General features: G+C 46.3%; 1 protein-coding gene across 1 annotated transcript in view; it reads left to right on the plus strand.

The window, feature by feature from the left end:
• The window catches only part of TM9SF2 (transmembrane 9 superfamily member 2), a 262110-nt gene that overhangs the window by 142970 nt on the left and 101927 nt on the right, over positions 1-17213 (plus strand). Inside the window, exon 12 of the mRNA XM_085622258.1 lies at positions 860-917. Coding sequence (XP_085478384.1) covers positions 860-917 — 58 coding nt within the window. The remainder of the gene's footprint in view (positions 1-859; positions 918-17213) is intronic.

The raw sequence follows: 17213 nt of genomic DNA on the forward strand, positions 1-17213 counted from the left end.
CTCATTTTAGGAAATATTCTATCTGAAATAGATTCCCATCGACAACAGCAGTCGGAATGAAAAAATCCTGGTTATTATAGGTGCGTTCATGAAACAATAAAACCTCATATTTTAAATATATCCCAATTTTCTTTTCTACTACACCAGTGTATTATTTCATCATGTCACTGAACAGATTAAGGACGAAATAGTCTTCCACTAAAAACAAAGTAGAGGACATTCCATAGTACTAGCCCTTAGAAATCTCTAGTTGTCCTTAATACCTTTTCCCAGCCAAGTGCTGCTCCTCCCAGTACCCCTCTCCCTGTTATCCCCTGTTTGAGTTACATTTTAAACATCCATGGGTTATAGCTAGATTGCTGATGAGAAGCAGATGTTGCTGTCAAATGTTAGTTGAGTAGATAGTACCCTGAATATTTGAAAAGCTTGCTCGTTATAATGTAGATTATCAATTTCATGTAATATGCAAGACTTTGAAACCGATGTCTTTTGCATTCCTAGAATGTTTGATTTATTTACACACATGCAACATGTCCATCAGTAAATCTGGTCTCCCAGTGAAAAGATTTCTTTTTAATCATTCTACCTGTTATTATTAGTTAGGAACTGTATGCTTTAAAAATCACTTTGACTACCTAATGTCATATTCTGTGGAAATGCATGGACCTTTTTCTTAAAATAAAATTTATATATATATATATATATATATATATATATATATATATTATGGGTGAATGCATTGGTTTATTAATTTGGAATTTTCTATCCGGGAAATAAAACATTTGTTGTATTTTCACTTATGATCACTTGCACAAGACATTGCTTTGCTCAATTATATTTGCTGTCCTTTTTTCAACAGCTTTTGGTGGTGAAAAATGGAAAACCAATGTACTACTAACATCGTTCCTGTGTCCCGGGTATGACAAATAGTTTTCTTTCAGTAATCTACTTTCAGAGCATGTATATGCTAAGTATTTATTGTTCCTAGAAATAAACACAGTTATTAATAAGATATGATTGTTTTTCTTAATTGTTTTAATTTCCGCAGCATGTTTGTCTCTCGTTCCCAGGTGTTGTATATTGATAACCACCCTTTAATAAGTCTAGAAACCACTTATGCCACTCCATATGCCTGAACGAGCTCCGCACATACGTGTAATCTATGCACATTCTTTAACTTCATATTTTCCACCAAGCTTTTTAAACTGAATGCGTCCGAGTCACTTAGCAGCTTGAATTTCAAGATCTTGTGTCTCACTGGCTTTTTCGCCTGGCTTGTGACCACTAGAATCGAGCAAAGAAAATGTACATTGTTCTCCCTCCTTAATACCTTGACAAATGCATCATAGCTCTAAGTCATCTATCCTTCTTCACCAATAAAACACAATTTAAAAAAAGCTCTAAAACCCAGTGTAAAACTATACATCTCATTCAAATGGCAGCTCTCCAGTATGGCCTATAAGACTATTAGAAATGCTCACTCTGTTTACCTGCTTATATCAGTAGGATGAGTGGAATAAAATGCAGTACATTTTAAAATAGGTCAATATACTGTACTGCTGAAGATAGTATTGCTCTTATTTCACCATCATGCCTGATTATATTCCCAGAAGATTAGTTAGTGGTCTGTAAATCTAATTTAGAATGTGTCTTGGTGTTTCTCTGTAGTGGACTATATTAGCATATAGGTGAATTTGTTGGCTGTGGAACATTTCTTATAGTTGTCATTGTCATTTCAGATTATTATTTTTATTCTTTAATTCCTTGTTACTTCACTAGGTCTCGACCACTGTGGTTTGTCTGAAGTTCTTCTGTAATGTTCTCCAGGATATTCTTGAGGAATATTACAAGATAATGTTGCATCACAAATATCTGCTATGACCTGACATTGGGCTTCAAATTTAGGGACTACGGGGCTTTACATGGCATTAGTGTACTTAAAGCACTGTATATGAGGGAAAGTCCTGGTGAGCAGGTAAAATTGGATTTGTTTGTATTGACTCACCTAATGGCTAATTCGCAGAAAAACATAGCATCATGTTGAATGCTTCCCTAGCATCTTTTCACCAACCAGTTGTATTCAGATCCCGCTTGGCAGGACATATCTTATTTTAAAAATAAATCAGTTTCACTATATTTTATTAAAAACAGTATTTACATGTAATGCATTACATTATTGTTAAAAACTAGATAGCAATAGACCTGTATCTTTCATATAAGGTGTTGACCACAGTTACTCTGTAGTGTACCAAAGGCTGCCACTGACCCAAATTCAATGACAAAAGGAGGCCGTGGACAAATCGAAAACCCCTATAGAATGAACCCCTATCTCACTTAACTATTCTGGTTGGAAATGTACCTGGCAGGGTTTCCACATTTTCTGGTGTTTCTGGGATTATCCTGTTACATCAGATCAATCTCTCTAAGTTAAAGCATATGTTCATTCCTCTTAGCCATCCACTTTGCAGGAAAGGTGAATTGCTAACTGAGGACTTGCATGATTTATAAATCTTTTTATCCCCTTGTGCACCCATCGTAAGATTATTTTCAAGGGGATTGAAGCACACAATTTTATTGGAACCTTTCTGATAAGGAGACGAGGCATACTGCATCTGTACTTATACGAAACATCGTGCTTGGTGAAGGTCAAATTCTTGTAGGCTTGCAAAGGCCCAAAGCGGTCAGTGGAAGAGTCCCACATCATCCTAACTTGAAAAATCTGAGATGGTGGAGACCATGGAGCCGATATATTACCACCAATAGGGGTGTTTCACCCTGTAAAATTTAATTCAGCATAGACAAGCTTGCAGACTTCAAGAACACATTAGTACAAGATGAGTCTGCCTCCATATAAGTAATGTTGGTTTGAGTGGTCGCCCAGCATCCATCTTTCAGTGACGTATGCTGGGTCACATTTTGACCCATAATTGCACTATTTTATAACCATTAAATGTGGGGAGTGGTACTAAGACAAGATGTCTCCCACACGGATGCTCCAGGTCTTAAGCATATTTGAAATATTTAAATATTTGGTCATTACTTTGTGTAAGAAATTGGATTATTAATTGGGTTGGGTAACTACCCACCTCCTAGAATAATCATAACCCTCTTCAGGATGAACCCTTAAAGTCCCTAAATTAACTTGAGATCTTCACTCCACATCTCTTCGACACCTATTCTGGCAGAATTGGGTGAGCTCATGCAAATTTAGCCTTCCGGAAATTAAGGCAGGGTACGGATTTGTTTCTAAAAGTTACTTTTCCTTCATATTGATTAAAAAAAAAAAATCCGACTTCATCATTAAATTAGACTTTTAATAATTATTGAAAATAGTTGTTTGAATATTTTTCTAGCTAGTTTCATTCCTGATATAAGGTATTACAAATGTAATCTGTTTTTCTAGATAACATGGTTTTCTACATAAAACAGCTGGGCCTGCCACAGTGAAAAATAGCTTTTTGGTGCTAGTCACTGTAAGGACGTGTTAACATTAGATTTCTACAAGTCCTACTTTTAAATGCAATGCACCCTGTCTTGTAGGTGACAAGGTCTACCTCGGGTGAATTATTAATATTTGAAAGGGAAATTTTAACCTGTCAGAAGGCTTTATTTTGACAGTTCGAATTGCATTTTTTGCACTGCCACAATCAGGCTATTTTGGTAGACTTGAAGCCATGTTTGCACTGCCAGGGTAGTGGATGGCACAATAGGTGCTGAAGTCCACTGGTGGCATTTAACTTCCAAGCCCTGGGTATACTTTCTGCCATATATTAGGGGCTTGTAGGCATGTTAAAATGCCAGTTAGGAGTAAGCCATTTTGACCATGTTTACAGGGGGAGCACAGACACATTAATACTGATTAGCAGTGGTAAAGTGCACTGATTTCTAAAGGCAGCAAAACTATGGGGTTAAGCAGGCGGTGAGGACTCCTGGGTGACCACGCAGAAAAGACTGATTTCCTTACACTTTATTTTTCCACAGAAAGCTCTTTTGAAGTGAATCTTTTGGTAGGGAGATCTGTTTTTAGGTCGAGCCTAGTAAAACGACCTCTTGTAATCGCTCTGGACTTTTCACACGCTCATGCGTGTGTAAAGGCCTACGGCTTGCGGTTATGGGCAGCAACGCACAGTGTGCAATCTGTCAGATTTCACAAGCTCGCGCAGCTGCTTTCACTTCACGGTCACTTTAACTTTTCTACAATTTGCATTCGGTTGTAAGCTGCAGTGAATCCAATGCTTGCCATCCTCTAACAAATGGAAACAGGGCTTGCAGTTAAGATGCTTGTCAGTGTTGCTGTAGCATATGGTAATTTTGCACTGGAATCTATTTGAAATGTGTGCGCACCTTGTTTTCAGAAGAAGATAATGGATAATACGCTCAAGTCAGACTAGAACCTTGCTCCCCAGCACCAAAGTACATAAAGATTGCCATTATGCCACATCCTCTTCAGTTCATGCTAGTGGAAATCTCCTGTCTATGGCATCAAAGGAAATAAAAGATTATAGCAACACAAATAAACATTCATACATTTTTTCAAAATAACTTCATGATTTTGTGTCCAAATAAAGCAATTAGTATTATCGGAAAAACATTTTGCACTGAGCTGCTTTAAAGGGCTGCAGAACACCGATGTCCTGGCAGAACCCACACACTTTTATGGAAATGCAGCACACTTCAAGAGGCACCGGCTTGGTTTTATTTGAAGAGCTTAAGGCCAACAGGAAACGTCACTTAGCATTGTCTGCAAACTGTTAGCCTATGAACTCTTTTATGTAAAGAAAATACAAATGAATCCACATATCATACAACAAATAACAGGGTCGTCGATGCCGTGTAAGCAGCTGCAGGGCGATTGAGTGAAGCTTTTGTACCTTTTAAAATAGAGGATGCTGTTTTCATTGGTCAGGTTGTACTCTGAACCTTTACGGGTTCTGCTTAAGTATGCGCACATACATACACACACGCACCAAAACATAGCTTCGCGCTTCCCTTTTACAAATTGCTGTTTTCTTGTTTGAAGTGTCTAGCCATGGAATTCAGATAAGAGTAATATGGGTCAGTGTTGCCAGATATCAGGCAGCCAGGCTTTAAAATATTATCCCATGGTGAGCTCTCGGCTCTGGTAATGTTGACAAATCAGATGTCCACGGTACTTTGGGTAACAGAAACAACTCCTCCGTTGGCAACATTAGAGCATAATTGCAAAGTTACTTTTTTCCCCGTCATATAAACCACAAACACACAAAACAAAAATATTGTATAAATGCTTTCACAAAACAAGCATTGGCATAGCCAATAGGTCTCCCCTTTGGGACCTTATAAATATTTAATTATGCAGCACAATATCCTTGATGCAACATCAACTGTTCCATGGCTAAACACTTATAAGGCGAGACCTATTGGCTATGCCAATGATTGTTTGATTGTGATGCCTCACAGAAGGGAATGTGGAAGGACAGTACAGTGCCCCATGACCCACAGCATATAAGAGGCGTAATATTGCTAGTCCAGAATTGTGTCAGGGAATTTGAGACTTAGGTTAGAATCAGTAAGCTATAAGCATCTGGAAATTGAAGACCAAAGCCTTATATTGTCTCTTCAAGCGTTCTATGAACTGGATGAATGATGGTCTCAGACCTGTTTACTTGTAGACCTGAATACTGCTAAAACTGATACAAGATCTCCCATTACATGACAGCGACACATGATCCTTTAGCTCTTCTGACCAGTGGTACTCTTACCAAACCATCATCCCTTAATCTCTGGACCAAGAGTTCAATGGAGATTGTAAATTATAAAGTTGAGTGCAGGCATCCTTGTCGGGTATCCTCCTCAATCGCAAAAGCTTTTCATTCACCCAAACTGCAGCATGTAGTTGTTTATATAGTAGGGGGTGTAACATTAGTAGCTGGGCCCAGTCCAGATAGTATGCTAAACAAACTCCCAGCTGACTTCGTAAACGTTCTTCTCCAAGTCTAGCAAGTGTCAATGGTCTTGTATGTGTGTTGCAAGAGCCAAGGCATTATGATGGTCTCAGATTGGCTGGTAGCCCTACCAGGTATAAAACCATAACCTTCACTTTGAGCCAAAGAATTCATAACAGAACTGTAATGCTTGTCGGAAGTCTGGCGAGGAGATTTGTCCTTGGCTGCTTGGTGTAATATATTAATTAGAGAAGGTGCTAATTTAGAGGAAAACTATGAAAGACTAGTGCTAGAATGCCATTAGGCCCTGGCATCTTCCCTTTTGAGATCTCAGAGGAGGGGATAGGCAATTAATTTTCATAGGTTTCAAGATCTAGCTGTTCCCTACCTGCTAGAGCTAGGTGAGGGGAGGGGAGGGTATAGTGGCAAGTATGGAATCCTTCACAGTGTAATCTAGGGCTTCTCTCCTGCTCTGTAGATTAGTATAGAGATAGACAAAATCTTCAGCCACATGTTAGTTTTCTACCAAACACTCTGTTGAAGCACAACTGACCTGATCCACATGCCTCATGGGGGTCTGTCCTAGCCTGGTACAATATGTTTTCCCACCTGGTCCCTATGCTTGTTTACCCCATCATCAGGTGGGCATTGTTTCAGTGTGACCTGGGTACCTTTAATGGATAACAGCATCATTTGTTAAGCCGATCACCTATACTCTTATATCATTCCATGACGTGAGCTTGGATGAGCACCACTAATTGATTATGTCCTTCTATATTTGAGCTACATAACCCATGGCATGACTTTGGAACACTCGTTTAGAGGCTTCCCAGAATGTATATGGGGATTACGCTGGGCCTCCATTATTTGATATAAGCATAATTTCTACAGGCAGTGGAGAACTCCTCCGCCATTTGCCACCATGTATTAAGTCTCTAGATATCTTGTATCTTGCTCCAGAGAATTGGTTCACCCAGTGTAATAACAATAGGTGAGGGGGTCAAAAGTTCCCAAGTCCCCCTTGAAATTATATCAACTTCTGACACAAGATGTGCATCAGTGAGGTAAACAAGGACATAATGAAGCATTACAGGAAAAATAATTCGCGTTTCTTGTGGCTCCGGACTAGGCTCGAAGAGTATGGTATCCCGATCTATTCAGTATGAGCATCGATCCCCCGATCTGACTGCCTCTTCGGGAGGATCTTCTGTCGCAGCAGCAGGGGACGGTCCCCCACCCGAACCTGTCCAGCCTCCGCCTCCATGCTTGGAGATTGAGCGGCGACAGTTGACACCTTTCGATCTTCCTCCCGAAGTCTGTGATGTCATCCTGGCAGCCAGGCGTCCCTCCACTAAAACGGTGTACGCCTGTAGATGGAACAAGTTTGTGGTATGGTGCACAACTAAGACTGTGGATCCCCTTTCTGCCCCTCTTTCTGAGGTTCTTCTGTTCCTTCTCTTCTTGGCCCAGCAGGGCTCTGCTCTGGGCACTGTTAAAGGTTATCTTTTGGCCATCTCTGCCTTTCTACGGCTTCCAGATCAGCCTTCTCTTTTTAAGTCCCAGGTTGCTAACCGTTTCCTTAAGGGCATTACGCATACGTTCCCACCTGTGCCCTTCATAAAGCCTCAGTGGGACTTTAATCTTGTCTTGACTTTTCTGATGTGTGCTCCCTTTGAGCCCCTTCATAACAGTCCCTTACGTCTTACTCTCAAGACGGCTTTCCTGGTTGCTATCACCTCTGCCAGGAGAGTGAGTGAGCTCCAGGCTCTTTCTTCCAAACCTCCTTTCCTTTCTGTTCATCCGGACAAGGTGGTTCTGAGGACACATCCTTCTTTCTTGCCAAAGGTTGTCACGCCCTTCCACATCGGGCAGACCATCACTTTGCCCATCTTTTTTCCGCCTCCGCATCCTTCAATGGAAGAAGAGCGGCTCCACCGTCTGGACCCAAAACGTGCGCTTGCATTCTATCTGCAGCCTACACAGCAGATCCGGGTGGATGATCAACTCTTTATTGGCTACGTGGGTGCCCAAAGAGGTCGGGCGGTGCACAAACGGACCATCTCTCGGTGGGTCGTTCTGTGCATCAAAGCATGTTACTCCTTGGCCTAGAAGGAGCCTCCTGTGGGACTGCGTGCCCATTCGACCAGGGCAACTGCAGCCACTACTGCTTTGGGACGCTTTGTCCCCTTGCAGGATATTTGTCAGGCAGCTACGTGGGCCTCGCTGCACACGTTTACCCAGCACTACTGTCTTCACAATCCGGTCCGGAGAGACGGCTTCTTTGGCCGTTCTGTACTCCGTGACTTTCTGGTGTAATTTGTTCACAGACCCACCACCGGGGTTGGTATTGCTAGGGTATCTATTCTAAGGTAAGGAATCGATCACTAACGTGTCAATTTCAGATGCACAAGTTACTACTTGTGTAACAATATATCTGTAAGAGACATTAGTTAGTGATAGATTCCTTACCGCCCCACCCATCCTCCCCATTTTGCGAGCTGTTACTAGGGTTAAGGTCATCCCCTATTAGGGCCCTAGTTTTATGCACCAAAGGTCAGTTTCTCGCATGGCTCTGCGTTTCGGTGCGGTAAGTTGTGTACAGAACTGACGCCAGCGCGCATGGATGGCGTCTTAGTAGCCTCTGTGACGTCATCCCGGCGCGCACGACACCACCTACTGGCACGCAGGGGTACTGATAAGCAGAAAGCCTTCCAGATCCAGACTGACGTCTGGGGAATATTCTAAGATAAGGAATCTATCACTATCTAATGTCTCTTACAGATATATCGTTACACAAGTAGTAACTTGTACTTTAAGGACCCTGTTCATGGCCGCTTTTTAACACCTAGGGTTGACAAAAAATACAAATTCCCACCATTAGATCCTATTTTTATTAAAGGGCTGCTACCCTTAGACTCACTAGTGGTATCTAATGCTCGTAAGAGAGAAAACTCGCAGGTCTCTGCAGATGCACTTCCCCAAGACAGAGTCTAAATTATTAATATTTTTTGAACAGTTTTTATTAAGCAAAAAGAAAAAGACATGGTACATTGCTTTGATAAGTTGGTATATGGATCCACAGTGAAAACATGGCAATACAAATTATATAATACGACTTGAGTACAGTCCACCTCCCAGTACAACTTTGAGGAGTATAACGGTTAGGCGGCAATCCGCCCTTGGGCATACAATCATTCGCAATAAGAGTCCCATCCCTTTCGGTGACATACTATGGAGCAAGCCTGACGCTGTCATCCGGGTGGGAGTGTGTCGTTAAATCCAGTGACCTCCAGTAGGTGGCGTCGATCTTGCTGTAGCTCAATGGTAGGGGATACACACAATTCGCCTCTGTATTTATTCCACCTCCCCCATTTGTGGTCCCATTTTTTAGGGCACCCTCTGTGCTTGAAGACGTCTTTTTCGGCAATAATTGCCCTGTCCATGTCTATCGCCCAGTCCCTCAGGCCTGGCGCCGTCTCTGCTCCCCATTTCTGCGCAATATTGCGTTTCGCGAGTGACCACCCAGTAGAAGACCATGACTGTTGTGCTTGTGTAAGATCCGTGGTGTCCCACATGTTGAGTAGACCGAGCTGGGGGGTAGCCTTCAAAGATTTACCACACGCCCTCCATCTGCTTCGTGATGTTCCCCCAATATGTTTGCATTTTAGGGCATTCCCACAATATGTGGAAGAAGGTGCCTGGCAAATGACCGCGCCAGAGGCACAGAGGGGGCGGGTCGTCTACCCATTTTAAACAGTGTGCGTGCGTCAAAATAAACGCGATGTAGGATTTTTAATTGAACCAGGCGCAAGGGAATGGCCACCTCCTTGGGGGACGCCAGGGCATCACGCCAGTCATCATTCTCGATCTCTCCCAGGTCCAACCCCTAGTGCTGGCGCAATCGGGTCATGGGGTCCAGCCGGTTGTTTAGAAGCTTCTTGTATGTGAGGGAAATGGCTTTTGAAGGCATAGGGTCGAGTAACAGCCTATCCTCCAGCGGGGTGGATGCAGCCACAGGGCCGTCTTTCGGCAGGGCAGCAGCAATCGCGTGGCTGATCTATAAGCCTCTGTACGAGCTACGAGGTATTTAGCCTGCATATCTTTAAATGTTGCTAGCTAACCTTTCACCCACATGTCACCCACCGACGAGATCCCTATCATGTCCCACTTTTCAAATCCAGGGCACTGACTAAGTTTGCCCAACATGTCGGGCTCCCAGAGTGGGGTGGCCTTAGTGAGTGTGTTATTCCAACCCCATTTTTTGTTGACCCCATGCCAGATCTCTACTGTACGCGCAGTGGGCCCAGTAAGGTGAAGTTTGCGTGGATTTATGTAGAGGGCCCGATTATATCCGCCCTTACCCAAGAGCCAGCGGTCAGTACGAAAGTTCGGGTCATCATGCTCACCGTGTGCCCACTTATTAATGGCGAGCAATTGAGACAAAGAGTCTAAATTGATTGAGCCGCTAACCACTGGCGCATTGCCAACACGCAGGGCCTACTAGCTAGGTATGACAGGGCACACTGGGTGTCGAGATGGAAGGCCTACTCCAACACCTCCCACAAGAGTTTGTTCAAGAAGGCAAACTCCTATCTAACTCCTCGATTAGATGTGCGTTAGATGGGTCTGACACTGCAGCAAGGGGAGAAGCACCCGGATTCTCCTACGTTGGCATGCTTGGCTAAGAATTTCAGGTTTTAAACCTGAGGTCCAGCAGTCTATTTTAAATATCCCTTTTGACAAGCAACATCTTTTCAAATATAAAAAATATGAGGCCTTAGAAAAGATTAAGAAAGACTCTGACGTGGCAAAACCCATGGGAGCACTTCAGTCCCCATCAAACAGAGGCTCATTTTGCCGCTCATTTTATAGGGCAGGGTCCAAAAGCACACCCTCAGACCCCTTCGCTTCCTCATATATGTCAAACATACAACCCTCTTCCTCTAGAGGCTTCTATAGAGGAGGGTACAGCGGAAACAACTTCAAAGGTAGGGGTAAGAGCACGCCAACGCATAACTCCCTTTTCCCAATAAACAGTGACTTGCATTCACTTCCCCCCCCCCCTGATCATTTAACACTTGTCGGGGGAAGCCTTCAACAATTTCTCCCCATTTGGCAATCCATAACTTCAGACGAATGGATGCTAGACATTATCCGACATTGTTATTGCCTGGAGCTCACCAGCAATCCTCCCAGTATTCCACCTCGCACGCACAAACTCTCTTCAGAGCACCTGCAGCTCCTCAATCATGAAGTACAGGATCTTTTAACAAAAAAAAAGCTATAGAACCAGTTCATACAGTACCAAGGTTCAGGAATTTACTGTTAGTACTTTCTAATCCCCAAAAATGATGGCTCCTTAAGACCAATTTTAGACTTGAGGACGTTAAACCTGTACATACTGTCAGAACACTTCCACATGGTCACACTTCAAATTTGCTTCCAGTTTTATGTCCACACTGGACTTAAGACGCATACTTTCACATTCCTGTTAAACCAGCACATTGCAAATATCTCAGACTTGTGATAGCGGGAAAACACTATCAGTTCAAAGTAACCCATTTGGAGTAACTACTGCTCCCAGATTGTTCACAAAATGTCTGCCAGTAGTAGCAGCAGCATGTCTCCGAAGACAACAGATTCATGTCTTCCCATACCTAGACGACTGGCTCATCAAAGCCAGCACACAACAAAAGTGTTTACAACACACTCAGACTACATTAGACTAACTCCACCAATTGGGTTTCACAGTTAATGCGCAAAAGTCTCATATTCAGCCTTCACAAATGCAGTCCTATCTGGGAGCGACTCTAAACACTTGCACAGCTCTAGCCTCTCCCAATGCAGGCAGAATTCGAAACATTCAAACTTTGCTACTACAGTTTCAGACCAGTCAATACTTAGCTGTCAGGACTTTCATGCAACTGTTGGGATTGATGACATCATGCGTTGCAGTAGTGCCTCATACAAGACTACCCATGCGTCCCTTACAAGAATGCTCAACACGTTAGTGGAATCAGTCTCAGATCAATTAACAGATCTAGTGTTTGTAGACAGCCGCACTCATCACTCTCTGCAGAAGTAGAACACTCAAAACTTAACAGGGCTGCCCTTTAACAACCTTGTTCCACAGGTCATGCTAACAGCAGACGCATCTCTCACAGGTTGGGGTGCCCACCTCCTTAATTTGACAATTCAAGGTTTGAGACTACTTGTACAAGAGTCTTCACATCAACTATCTAGAGCTTCTAGCTGTGTATCTAGCACTGAAAGCTTTTCAGTCCCACCTCATAGAGAAAGTTGTCCTAGTCCGCACAGACAATATGACCGCTATGTGCTATGTACAAAAACAGGGGCAGACATACTCTCCGCAACTGTCACGACTCACTCAGACCATTTGGCATTAGGCAATCTATCACAAAATTCATCTTCTAGCAGAACACCTCCCAGGAGTGAAAAATCAAATTGCTGACCTCAGCAGGAAGCAGCAACAACTACACGAGTGAGAACTTCATCCCTGGATTCTCCTTCCATACTTTCAGGAATGGGGATTCCCACAAATCGATCTGTTCGCAACAGTAGACAACTCAAAATGCCCAAACTTTTCCTCCAGTTTTCCTCACCCTCAATCCAAAGGCAATGGCCTATGGAGAAATTGGTCTGGGATATTTGCCTACGCTTTTCCGCTTCTCCCTCTCCTTCCATTTCTGCTTCGGAGGCTCAGGTAAACATCCCTCACATTGATTCTAGTGGCTCCCACTTGGGCCCATCAACCGTGGTTCACCAAACTCTTGGAACTATCAGTTGTCCAACATCAAAAGCTGTATCTCAATTCCACCCTTCTCACTCAGAACCATAGAGAAATCAGACATCCAAACCCCAAGGAGCTCAACTTAGCAATTTGGCTCCTGAAGTCATAGAGTTTGGCTACTTAATTTTGCCACCAGACTGTATGACTAGTCTAAAAGAAGCAAGAAATCCCACTACCAGAGCTTCTTTTGCAGCAAAATGGAAACGATTTGTTGTATATGTCAACAACAACAATATTGATCCATCCAGCCATCTCCCACTTATGCTTACGCGGCGTCGGGGGACGCAGGCACCCTTAGCCACCTGGAGCGACCGAGTTATGCACACCTCAATAGGCGTAGTCCCTGCGCTTGGCGAACAGACACAGACCATGACGCATCACACGCCACACACTGATGTCACCATCCTCACCCTGAATGTTAGGGGGCTTCGCACTCCACGCAAACGATATGCGGTGTATTCCTACGCAAAGCGTCACAACACCCCGATAGTCTTTTTACAAGAGACGCATCTCATTGCAAAGGAGGTCGGGAAACTGCAGTTGAAATGGAGGGGTCTCCTGTGTGCCACAACCTATTCTGCGTATGCACGCGGGGCGCTGGTCTGGGTGCGACCGGGAACTCCCTTCCGGGAGCTTCGGAGAGTAGTCGACAAAGAAGGTAGATATGCGCTACTGGAGGGTCTTCTAGACGGACAGGTAGTACTTCTCGGTAGCATTTACGCCCCTAATGTTGACCAAGACAAGTTTTGGGACCATCTCACGGGGGTCCTTGCCCCATTTGCTTCTATACCCTGGGTCCTGGGAGGAGACTATAATTGCTCACTTGACCTGAACCTTGACCGATCGCACCCGCCTCCACTGCATTCCCCGGCGCATAAGCAAACTACTAGATTCCGGGCTTGGATTTCGCACTGGTCGCTCACTGATGCCTGGCGGATGCGCCACCCCCTGGTCCGCTTGTATTCCTTTCATTCCATCCCACACAACTTGCGCGTCCGACTTGACCGCTTCTTATGTACGGCGACTATCCTGCCCAGGATCGCCCACACAGACTACCTGGGCAGGATCATATCCGATCATGATGCTCACATTCTCCAGTTACACTGGCGGCCCCCACACCCACCGGTCCCCACGTGGCGCTTACCGCGGGACTGTCTATCAGACCAGATCTTTCGTCACGATCAGGAAGGTAGCATCCAAGACTATTTCACACGCAATTCGGGGACAGCGTCATCTAGGTTAGTGGAATGGGATGCGTTTAAGGTGGTGGCCCGGGGAGAGTGCCTGAGGCAAATAACGGGTGTTAAGCGCGTATTGGAACAGGCCCTCACCACCGCGGAACACCGCCTGGCGACCCTCACCAAACGGGACGCTACGTCCGAAGAGGAGACGCGGCGTATAGCAGAAGCCAAAACGGCCTATCAAACGGCCTCCGCGGATCTGCGAAGGTGCAACTTCCGATCATATGCTACACGGATGCATAGAGAGAGGGACAAGACGGGCACTCTACTGGCGTGGTTGGCCAGGCAAGACACGGAAGTTAAGCCCATCACCGAGATACTGGACCCTGGGGGGGTGTTAGTGCACTCCCAAGCGGAGATTCTGGGGGCTTTCCGCGACTACTATGCCGAGACGTATAGCGACCCCACCTCTACCCCGCAGGATGTAGTGGATCGCTTTCTCGATCCTTTACCTCTCCCAACAATCACGAGGACAGAGAAGGAGGCCCTAGATGCCATACTAGTTTCGGCGGATGTGACGCGGGCCCTGCGTGCCCTGGCCCGAAATAAAGCTCCGGGGCTGGATGGGTTCCCCCTAGAATATTACACAACGTTTTCAGTGCACCTAGTCCCTCGGTTAGTGGAGGTGTTTGCGGCGGCGCTGAAGAAGGGAGAACTGCCGAAATCCATGCGAGAATCCGTAATCGTGACGTTCCTGAAACCACATAGGGACCCACAGCGAATGGCCTCCTACCGTCCAATATCGCTATTGTCAGCCGATTGCAAACTCTTCGGGAAGACCTTGGCGGATAGATATGTCCAAATTATACGCTCTCTGGTTCACCCGGATCAGTGCGGATTTATACCCGGCAGATGTACGTCCCAGAACATACGTCGAGTCTTCCACATTCAGGATCAGGTACAGGGGATATACCCTCGAGCGGCCTGTCTCATCTTAGATCTTGAGAAGGCCTTCGATTCCCTCACATGGCAGTTTCTGTTCTCGGTGCTGCAGCGAGTAGGCATAGGGCCCACCCTCCTAGCCTATACGCGCTTACTGTACACCGGACTGACATCGCGGGTGCGCCTAGGCCGATACATATCGACGGAGTTTGCGGTTCAGAGGGGCACGCGACAGGGCTGCCCGCTGTCCCCTCTGCTTTTTGCCCTGGCGGTGGAGCCTCTAGCCATACGACTCCGGCGGGAAGGGGAGAGCTGGGGCATCCCGATAGCAGGCACGGTGCATAGTGTTTCCTTATACGCGGATGACCTGCTGATCTATGTGCGGGACATTGCGGACGATCTGACACCCCTCTGGGAAACTTTGCAGGAATTTACTGCGGCCTCAGGACTACGAGTGAATTGGGATAAATCCACAATTTATCCGCTGCATCTGGAACTACCTCCGCAGGAGGTTCACATAGGAACCCAGCGAGTGCCTTGGAGCGCGGAGGACGATACCTTGGTGTTCGAGGCATGTGGGCTGCTGAATTCATATCTGTGCATAGATCGCCGCCTAGTGTTGGGTCCGGATGTTTGCACGTTGTTGTCCTGGAAGAGTCTTCGAAGTATCCTTGGATAGGTGACTCCTCCCCTGGACTACAGTGCGCATGGGCATCCTTTCCATCCTCAGATTGTTTTTTTCCGCCATTGGGTTCGGATGTGCTATCTTAACTCCAGTTAGGAAAAAGTTAGTCGAGGCCAAAAGGCCTTTAGTTCGCGTCGGTACTGTTCACTCGATCGGTTTCGACCCTACCTGTTAGCTTACTAACTTCGGAAACAACTTTTCGCTTTTTACCTGACCATCGACGACACCGACGATGGAGTCGAGGACACCATTCAAGAGGTGCCCCGTGTGTAATGCGAAATATCCCCACATCGACGTCCACCCGGTGTGCAACAAATGCTTGTCGCCGGACCACGACGAATCGACATGCATGGCCTGTGCCCGGTTCCGTTCCAAGAAGACTCTACGGAATCGTCGAGCGGCGAGACTCGAAGCGCAGCACGCGGCACCGGCCCCGGCAGACATCTTCAACGCCGAAGATGTAGAGGAGTTGGAAATCCTACCCTCCAATCCCGGTTCCGAACATGACTCCGGTTCGGACGACGTCGACGAATCACTCTTTCGCAGAGATGAAGACAACGCCGAGGTAGGAGACGACGATGAGGCCTTAGGGGCCGAAGAGAGTAGCTCCAATGACGAGCAAGGCCTACCCGTTCAGACTGACGAGGGCCCAGTGCCACAGTCTATGGCTCCGGTCGAGGGATCGCCTTCGGGCCTTACCCGAGACCTATCCCGCGGTTCTTCGGCCCCGCCCTCGGGCCCGTCCTCGGACGTTCAGCGGCAGCCATTATTACCTACACCGGCTGGTTTCCCTTCTACCAAACCGAAACTGAAAGCTGCACCGGTACAAATGAAACCGAAACCGAAAGTGGCGCTAGTCGGATCGAGGCCTTCCACACCTTCGACGACAGCGACACGCATCGGCACCGAGCGCACCAAACGAGACTTCGGTGCCGAACTCGAAGCGGCCGACGCCGGAGTCGGCATTCGGAAAAAGGCCCTCGGTGCCATCAAACCTGCTCGGCTCTCGGCGCCGACGCCACCGACTCCTAAACCAAAGGTCATACCACCTGCTGCGTCTCACGTCGCTTCCACGGCAACACCGAAGCCTCCTGCATCGAAGACGTCGACGGCCATTTCCGCCCCTCGACCCGATGACCCACCGGCGCCGAAAAAGTCCACGGCCGCCTCTACCAACCTGGGCGCTAAGGCCTCGAAAGCGCTTCACGCGCGAACCGTTGCAGCACAAAGCAGCAAAACCCAAGCGGTCCTCCAGGACACATCGGGCTCCGGCCCACTAAAAGCTCAAACAGCCTCTTCGGCGCCATCCACGATCCCGAAAATGTTCCAACTCAGGACACGGGTCACCCACACCACGGTTACACCTGCTGAGACGTCTCCGTCCCGTTACATCGACGCCAACACCGGCAGGATGGTTATCCATGACCGGAGGATAACTTCAGAGCCACCCTTGGACCCTTTCAGGATCCCACTAAAGAGAAAGCTGCCTGTGGACTCAGAACCTGTGCTTTGCGAATCTTTCGACTCGCCCTACCAGGACCCACTATCCTTCTCTCCCACACACTCCGACACGGATGCGTTGGCAGACTCTATGGATGACCAAGTCCCTTACCACGGAGACATGGACCCTGATGACCAACAGGACCCTGATCAAACTTGGGGCGACCCTG

The sequence above is a fragment of the Triturus cristatus genome, chromosome 8 (genome assembly GCF_964204655.1).
Source record: "Triturus cristatus chromosome 8, aTriCri1.1, whole genome shotgun sequence".
NCBI classification, from domain to species: Eukaryota; Metazoa; Chordata; class Amphibia; order Caudata; family Salamandridae; genus Triturus; species Triturus cristatus.